This window comes from Vollenhovia emeryi, unplaced genomic scaffold, assembly GCF_000949405.1.
Source record: "Vollenhovia emeryi isolate VEMERY1.0 unplaced genomic scaffold, V.emery_V1.0 DF939192.1, whole genome shotgun sequence".
In the NCBI taxonomy this organism is placed as follows: domain Eukaryota; kingdom Metazoa; phylum Arthropoda; class Insecta; order Hymenoptera; family Formicidae; genus Vollenhovia; species Vollenhovia emeryi.
The window spans coordinates 56398-66134 of NW_011967174.1; the positions used below are offsets into that span (position 1 = coordinate 56398).

At 35.9% G+C, this 9737-nt stretch overlaps 1 protein-coding gene across 3 annotated transcripts; it reads right to left on the reverse strand.

The window, feature by feature from the left end:
- Window positions 1-298: 298 nt before the first annotated feature.
- Window positions 299-9448, reverse strand: LOC105562241. Of its 3 annotated transcripts, XM_012012907.1 has the most exons (6): window positions 9121-9448; window positions 7811-7976; window positions 5357-5550; window positions 4298-4640; window positions 2897-3005; window positions 299-1236 (listed from the first exon to the last, which is right to left on the reverse strand). In XM_012012907.1, the coding sequence occupies exons 5-6, from the start codon at window positions 2957-2959 to the stop codon at window positions 820-822; spliced, it is 480 nt and encodes a 159-aa protein (XP_011868297.1). In that variant the 5' UTR covers window positions 2960-3005; window positions 4298-4640; window positions 5357-5550; window positions 7811-7976; window positions 9121-9448; the 3' UTR covers window positions 299-819. The 3 variants fall into 3 exon arrangements, with proteins under 3 accessions (XP_011868297.1, XP_011868295.1, XP_011868298.1); XM_012012905.1 differs by lacking the exon at window positions 9121-9448 and having other exon boundaries at window positions 7811-8093; XM_012012908.1 differs by lacking the exons at window positions 7811-7976; window positions 9121-9448 and having other exon boundaries at window positions 5353-5375.
- Between the last annotated feature and the right edge of the window lie 289 nt (window positions 9449-9737).

Below are 9737 nucleotides of genomic sequence, written 5' to 3' on the forward strand. Positions count from 1 at the left end.
TTAGTGAAGAAATAAATAAACATTAGTGCATGAAATATCAATTTGTCAAAAATTTGTAAATCTTTAATGATTAAAATTTTCAAACTATTGATATCTTGTTAAGAAAATACTCCTGGGCTAACTAAAATATCCATTATTGAAAGCATCCGGAAAAACTGGGACACTCTGTATAAACGCACTAGGCGCCCTATACGCAGCCTCTTATTGATTCGCGGTTGGTCGACAAAGAGACGAACGCAGCTAGAAATCCAAAACTAAGTGGTATGATAACCTCTTTACAAGGTCTTGCCCTTTGTATTGCAGATTATGTCAAGGACGCAAAACGGACAAATAAGATTTTTTTTATAGAGATTTCTTTGAATATCGAGGAAATTACTCAGGGCACGTATTGGACGAGATATCGCAATTATTTAATTTCGTACAAAATGTATACTTACATCATATAATTCCTGCGTTACAAAAACAGCGGATGATTAAACCAAGTGCACTTTGGTATTGTTTCGAAATCTCGCGGAATACGTGCGAAATAGTAAATTGGTAAATTCTACCAGAACCATTCAGTTTTCAAAAGGTGCGGAAACATTATCGCAATGCACATTTCTAGATTCTTTTGTAGAGATAACATTTAAAAGCATAACACATTTTTCAAGAAAGAAATGTATACTGAAAAGAAGATTAAAAGTGTATTATATATTTGAATGATTGTTTCTTTTCAAAGGGCATGAAATTATGTCGACGACACGACGACAATGACGATCAACGAGATTTATACAGAGGGACAAAGACAGTAGCTGAGAGTTTCATCATTTTAACGTGATGTCAATGATTTTCTTCAATGCTGCCGCTTGGAATCGCGGTCTTATTCGGGTATTTTCCGTAGATTCTACCGCTCCTAGTGACCCTGTAGTGGATCTGTGGTCCGGCTTGTATCATGGACATACTGCCGGACACATGCGGACCGTCGCCGGTACACAATCGCTTTGCTCGCCGTATACCGACAGCCTTGTGCTTGTGCAGCTGGGCCAGGCTGTGTCTCTTCTGCTGCTTTAGAATCATTTTCTGATTGATTGCTAGGCCGGCAGTACGTCTCCTTAGCAATCTCAGCGGCGAGATTGCCAGAATCGCTCTAGTGATGCGTCGTCGGCAACGCCACAACAGAACAGCCGTTGCAAACCAGGCGAACCATGGACCAGCTCTGGGATCCGGAGTTGGCTCTCTCGACCAGAGAAATAACATCTAAGGGCAAATAAGTAAGTGTCAAGATTTTTTTACGTTAGCAAAAAAATCAGAGAAAGCTGGATGATGCAATTTTTCAATACACTATCAAAATTAATTATTGTAAGATGCCATTGCGCCATTGATAACTTTCCTATTGTTTTTATTAAAGTAATGGGAAAAGTAATTGATATTCAGAAAATTAATTAATAAGTGTCTCATGAGTATTAAAGTCGCACCTGAGTATTATAATTAATTTCCTTAGGATAAATCTATAAAGTTGAATTATATAACTGCAATTTACACGTAAATACAACCAATATACAATAAATTTTTAATAAAATTAATATAAGTTTTTAATGGTTTTATAATAATTAAAAACTATTAAGTTTTGTTACTTAGGAAACATTAGATTAAAATAATTGTCCAACAAATATAATTAGCTCATTCAATAGAACAATTTGTTCCGACGTAAAACTGATTTGATCAAGTTATTATTAATGAATGAATAAACAATTATTCTACAATTACCGATATCCATTGTATATCACTTGAAATATGATATTTTATACAATTATGTAATAATCACGTTAAAATAAGAACATTGATTCCATATAAAAAAGCTTTTTGTAGCATATCATAGACTCGGAAAAGTAAACAGTGAATCTACTGAATAGTAGCAATCACACACGTGCGGTGTAAATTTGAAATAAAAGCGACGATCAATATGCATTGTCTTATTATTAACTTGAAGGGAAAAATTATTTTAATCAGTAACAAAGTTCACAGACGGTTGAATAGATTATTAGTTGCTTTGACGTAGCATAATAAACATTCTCTAGTAACACAATATACTCGTATTGGCGCAATATTGGGGAAATAATGTAAATCTAGTATTCCCAATATTGGTTCGATATTGTAAGATGGGCGCCTTTTCTTATTTAGCCAATATGTCTATTCAGCAATAGTGGCCTAATATTGCATTAATATTAGACCAATATTGTTATTACATTATTAAATATTGACCAATGCACTTCCAACATAAATCTAATATTATATAATTATTACCGTGCAATATTTACATTTATTTCACGGCCATTATTAGCTTTACGTTGGACAATATCGGCCAATGAATTTCTAATATATCCAATGTTTGATCAATATTTAGCCAATGTTTAGCCAATGTACTGTGCTACTAGGGTTTCAGCCGACATTTATATTCTCATTTAAAACGAAGCAGGTTTTGTATAATCACTTGTTAATAATATTTCATATAATATCTTGCGATAAAAAGAAGCATTATCGGAGGATAAGACTCTGATAAAATAATGTCACGGCATTTTGAAGTCGACGGGTGATTTGTGCGACTTCTCACTGACACTGGTTTCAAGAACGCAAGAGAAACCATCGTGTGGCCGGACGATCGATCTCACGGCCATCGTAGCTTTTCAAGGCTGTGCACCTTGAGATCCACATGTGGATCTCAGGTAATTCGCTTAGAGCCACTACGTCTCGAACACGTTCACTCATGTCGTGCAGCGTTTCGACTTTTATGGCTCCGCGACATCTCCGTCGTCGTCGTAACCTTCGCTCTCTCTTCTTTCCACCGGAGTGACCCATTTGGCAGAGACCTCCGGGGTAAATTTCGCATTGACCGCACGTTTTTACTGTCAGGACTGACCTTATAGATCCACTCGCTGGCGTTCTGCCTGAAATTGGGGGGTGGGTCGACTATCCGAAACATAGAATTGCCGTAAACGTTGATTCGCAAAAGAATCTGGCAATGGAATCTGGAATCACAAAGATAAGAACGTGGTCTGGAAGAGCAAATTGTTTTTCAATTATCTCGAACTGATCACCGTACTTTTTATTTCAACATTCAGTTACTGTTAAAGTGAAAGAGTACAAAAGAGAAACAAATTAGAGGATTAATGTCACTTAGAAAGCAAATGTAAGTATCGACAGGTACATATTTATTCTAGAGGAACAGAGAAAGAGAAATTAAACATTGGTAATACGTAAATCAATATAAATCAATAATTTAACATAGTTACATTGCCGACTGTAGCGGCTTAAATAAATACAAAAGTAAAGATTCAGTTCTTGTTCCATACGTGAGCCTTTTGCGAATAAAAGGGAACAATTTCTTGACGATAGAATAAGTAGCACTGAAACATTTCACATTTCAGTTTTGTAGCGAAAGAACACAGAATTAGCAGAAGATAGACATGCAACACGTTCAAGCTGCACAGCAGAAAAATTCACAATGTCCGATGCGCCAGAAAAATCGATGAAAAAAATGCCAGGGAAGTCAAGTGCTGCCGGAGAAATATATTTTATATCCTACTGTGTCAAGGTGAACCGTACGTTTCCGTAAGACGGACAGGAAATACGATATTCTGAGTGCAAATACATATTTCACAGATTGTTCGTTAAAATATGCGGAGGTGGTTTATATGAAGAGACATTTCGAGGAAGCGCTTACCGAACCGGAAGGATATGCGATCCGCGTTTACATCGCACATGTAGTAGTGCGCTTATCTCCTGTTAAATATTTCTCTGATATGATATATACAATATATAGGTGAAAATATATAGCATGCCTCAATGTTTTCTTACAATTTTAATTATGAATTTCTCTTCAAACATTTATGCAAAGGAGAATTTAAGAACTCACCAACTCATACTTTTAAATATTTCTGTAAGCTCACCAATTAAATTGAAAATAAAAATTTTCTGTTATCTAACGCACCAACTTTCAAACTTTATTTCCAGAGTTTTAATCATGTGTTTATAATTCTTTATAATGAGGGAGAATAACCAGATACTTTTATATTTTTGTAAAATAAAATAAAATTACTTCAAATAATAAAACGAATCTATTATAGATAAAAGGAAATAATTATAATAGTAAATATCGTGTAATATATGTTTCACCTCTCTAATATGTTTTAAAATAATAGTAATATATAAATACATACAATGCAGGTACTAGGAAAATCTCTTAATTACGTACTTTAATTATGTATCCTATATTGATATATTGGTAATGATGATTTATAATGATATAGTAAATACGTACTTTGATGTCTAGAATTGGTTTAAATCCTCCACCTGACGTATCTCTTCAACCTCCACCCCAAAGATTCGCATTCACTGCTGATGCAGTGACTCTCACATTTGTTCGTTGTGTCGTGATGACAGTCCGACGACGCGTACAGGGTTGTTGCCGGTTATCGAAACGAATAAGGATGCTTGAACAACGGTGTGGTCCTAACCAGGAAGCTGTCATCGACCCCGACGGTTCTTGGCGATGGAGACTCCGTCGCGATGATCTATCACATCTTTCGGTTTTAAGCTTCCCGTCGGTCTCCTTGGGGAAGAGATCGCGGCGAACTCGGTGGCTTTGCTTACGCGGAAAAATTCTATCAAAAACACAAGTAAATAGACTACAAAAAGTTGTAAAATAACATACGAAGCGAAGCGGGAGAGCGCGAGAATTTAGACAAAGGATGGCGTCGCTCTTGGTCGATCGTCTGACGTTGGCCAGCAAGCGCGGCGATTAATCGACTGTGACACTTTAATTAATTTTCACAATTAATATGTAACGACTTATATGGACAATGTGGTATAAACTACATATTTTATTTCTGCATCGGGACCTCCTAAGCAAAATTCCGATGATGATCTCTTTTCCCAGAAAACCAGAAAAAATTTAATTAATTGCGTAAAGCGACAAAAAATTAATCTCCGGATACTTCACTAAAAGTTTAATTTATAAAAAGCAATTACTTTATAGATTTTTTAAATTAAAACTACCCTCTTTGATATACTTTGTATCGTTTACGCAAAATACATGCGTAAAGACCGTAATAATGTTAGGTGAGATTTATATTCACAGTTTATAAAGTAGTTCTTATTTACGTGATTATAATAGCATTTACAAATCACACGTATATTAAATATGAAAATATAGATTTTAAGAGAGATGCAATCTTAAAAAATTGAACATAGATTACTTAAAAATGGCAATAAAGAAACTAAAAATGACACTAAACGGAACGGCTTATTTTACAAACGAATGAAATTGCTTAAGTATATAAAGTAAATGCACACATAAAAATGTTCTTGCCTTACATACTTTATAGGTACCATTAGTATCCTTTGTTTCTGCATTATCCTTATCACTCCACCGAGGAAATTTCCTTCGTCAAGCTGAAGCTCCACCTACTCCAGCCTTGCTCCCTTTTTCCGTCCTCCTGCTCTCCCGTGACGTCACTGGATCGTGTCAGTAGGTCAAAACCTGGATACGTGACCTGAGTCTGGTGTATGCGTCTGTGCTTGTGTCATATATCGGGTGTACAGAAATTAAAGAGCATCAGAAACTGCATATTGAGACATTATATTATATCGCAATATCAGAAAAATAATTGATATCGTTGTTGTTGACAAGTAGCCAACAATGTTGATTTCTATAGTGTTGAGCAGTATTTGTGCATCTTAGAATATAGTTAATTATAGTTAATTATTAACTTGTATTTTACTCTTCTGTTCACAATTATGGATAGCATAGAATACGGTAAACTGCAAATATCTTTAAGCACTGACATAAATAAAATGTCAACGGGCATATTGAAAACTAATTATATTTTATTTGTGTATGAAAATGAAGCAATTTATTCTATTTCGCAATTTAATAAATGGATGATACCTTTGATTACAACTCTTTCGATAGGTTGCTTTCGCGACGGAAGTTGCATGCGCTTTGCTACTAACGATCTATTATTGATATGTGCTCGAGGATAAAGATTATGCCTCGAGGATAAAGATTCTGATTCGCGAAACTGTTCCTTGTAGAATTTACATTCGAAGATTGCATCGATATCACTGGTAATATAATTGGTAAATTAATTGTATCTACAGAACATTAGAAATATGATAGAAAGAGACTTATAGAAAATTAATTCTATAAACCGTTTCTATATCATAAATCATTTTCTGCAGTTGCAATCTCATAGATAACAAGAATAGAAAACAACTTATAATTTAATTTTATTGATTTTTCATCAAGACAAAGGAAGATCGTTGCAACTGTATAACAATTGTAATAAATTAATATTCTTATTACTGTTAGAATCTGTTAGACTGAAATGGGAATATGTTGCAAATACAGTTTTTCATTCATCTTTTATGACACAACAGCGCACAAGCACGAGCAATAACTTACTATTGCGCGGGTAAATCTCTTATTGTCACATGATCGATCAACTTATTGCCATACCAACTTATTATCATATAAACTTCAACTTATTATTATATTATCACATCAACTTACTATCACATGGTTCACTGTCGAGTATGTTTTGAAATTTTCTTTCAAGATTAAAGTATGTGGCGTTATTGTGATTTTAGCAATTTTTAACACAGTATTATCTCTCTCTACAAAGTGGAATTTTCTGCACTTTATGAAAGATATTGCCGAGACGTGCGCGCTTATTCATTTCAGCTGAGTGCTTTTCTTATAAACATACCTAATAATCCGGTCGCAAATGTGAAAACAACAGAAAGCCGGAATAACAAATTTCAACGACGCAGATCTCTTCAGAGATCTTTCCCAATGGAAAATCTCAATTAGGTGAATTTAAAAAATTAATTTATGTAATTGGGATTTGTGATAAAATTCCAACAAATTTTTAGATAATAATCACGCGGAGATTCAGTTGTAACTTGGAGCGCAGCCTAAAGCAAATTATGGAAATAACTAATCGTTTACCAACGTCGCGATTACTTACGCGCACTTCGATGAGCCTGCAATTGATTGTGAGGACGAACCGGTCGGACTGCCGACAAATTATCAGTAGAATAAAGCGGGCGAACGATAATTAATGGAGAGTATGTCTACGATATCTCGATAACGAGGCTTATCGTATGCACCGAGGAAAGAACAACGTACAAATGAAAAGAAAGGTACTTTTGCAATCGCCGTGAGCTCGATTAACATTCCTGCCGCTGTGTCGGCAGCATTAATCATAAACATTTCATTCGAGTTCACCGGCACTGCCTGAATGAAACATTACTTTGGCTTTATCGTGTCCTTCGCATTTAAATCAGCACATTCATCTCTTAGAAAGTGTAACAACACAAAGGACCACAGAATACATAATCGCGATTAATATCGCGATAGGACTTATGCAATTTTCGAAATATTCTTCTCGCTTTCTTCGACAATTTACCTCTCTTTCCTGAAATATATTTCCGACTTTAATACTCAGTATAATGAGAAAATTGTAAGCGATCTTCTTGGACGGTCCTCGCTTTTGTTTTATCGTTAGATCGAGTTGTTGAAGAAATCATGAGCGGATGAGAAGGGTAAATCGTCTTCGTGAGAACGAGCGTTACGGTATGTTATTCTGCTACATTGATTTATCTCTTTGCCGGTCGCGAGATGCTTTTACGTTTTGTGCTTCATGCTCTCCTAATGGGCAATAATGTGACGATGATCCGTGCGCTTATTCCAATCCTTTCGGTTCGTCCTGAGCAAGGAACGAGCAAAACGGAACAAAGACCTTGTGTTTCCAGCCACTGCACTACTGACCTTGGTCTCAAATAACATCGTGGCTGAAGTGGTTCAAGAATGGCACAGGGACTTCTAATGCGTGTAACTTCCAGCTTCGTAGTGTTGCAAAATTGATCGCCGCACTGGTGCAATTCCTTCGACGTTGATGGTTTGATTCAAAAGAACTGAGTGTGTTCAACGTAATCTGCGCACAAAGTTGATAATTGTTAGAAGACAAAGAAACGTTATTCATTTGAGATTCTTTCTCTCTATTTTTATATACAACAATTCGAAGTTGAGAATTTTTAATTAGGACGTATGCAAAGTCTGTCTCACGTCGACAGGTGGAAACGTCTGCGTACCGTTGTCCAAATAGTCATAATTTTACAGATAGTGGATCACTGTCTCGGTATCACTGCCGCTAAATACACAATTTACCGCGATAACGCTAATTACGTACACAGCAATGAACGCGAGCGACAGCATCGAGAAGCGGAAAAGAGAAGGACGCACCCGAGAAGCGATAAGCACCACTGTTCAAACGCGACCAATCAATGTATCAGACGAAGCTGATTTCGGACGATCGTTCCCAGTTAACATTTTGAAGGTATTTTGCTGATAACTTGCTAAAAAATGTTGCAAGCAAATCGCCAACAAGGTGAATCCTCATTAATACAATATTGTAAGCAAAAAAACACACACGGAAACTGAGTACAGCAACTTTGCAACAATTGTGATAAAAATGTATGATTTTGGCAAACTGGTTGCAACTTTGCAAATATCTTTGCCAGAAATATTATTGCTAACATATATTGGCAATTTTGCGGACGACGTGCAAGCAGAAGTTTAATTCAAGAAATATTTTCGCTATTACCATGGCATCAAGACGGCAACAGTTGCTTGCAAATGGATTGCACTGCTTTGTTTTTATACAAAATGTTATCTGGGGGTCAATTCTGTATCTTACAATATAGTGAAAATGCTAAAAGTAAGCGGCGTTGTCTCTTTCTAATGGGACGGTTAGGAAGAGACAAAGCTATTAACTTTTAGCATTTTCACTATAGAGATTTTTAAGATATAGAATTTACCCCCTTGAGTTATTATCTTCAATCGTGACATAGGGTGAGGGTTTAGTAAGATGAAAAGATAAGTAGAGCGAAAAGGATTTAAAAAACGTATAACAAAAAAGAATAAAAGTATACATCTCGGAAGACGTAACGATTAACGCTCGTAAGCGAAGCCGTATCGCGCAAAATGCGGTAAAACTGCAGCGCACGAAGCTGGAACGAACGTTTAGATAAAAACTATGTCGGATGAAGGATTTATATTTAGAACGAAAACCACATTACCTGAGATTAAACGACGAACAAAGGAATTAGGCAGAAAAATATTCACATTTCCGAGCGTTTTGCTGCACGTCCTTGTGTTGCATTATATAAGAGTGCACTTGCACAATTGCAATTTAATTCTACGAAATTTGTCAGAATATTGCTGTCAAAAAATCGCTGGCAAAATGTCTGGAACATCGAATATTAAAATGGAACAAATGTAAGATTTGGTTGTCACAGCTGACACGCTGAATATTCACACGGGATTTGTCCCCAGCTGCTCTGGAATCTGATTGAAAAAATGTTACAAGTGGATCTCGCGGCACACAATACTACTCAGAACATTTTGAGATCTTTCAAAGTAGATTTTTATATCGTGAAATGTGGAAGTATAAAAAATGATTGACCAAAGAATATTTATTACTTTTTTTTACCACGTTAAAGAAACTTTTGAAGCACGACGTAATATTACGGCATAACACAACGGAGAAAGCGGGGCGCGAAAAATGAGCACTGAGCTGAAAGATAGAGCGCGAGAAAGAGAAACAACAAGGAAGAGAAGTAACGGAGAGAATTGCGAGAATGATGAACGCAATGATGGTGATAGTAATAATAGAAACAAATAAAGTCATACCATA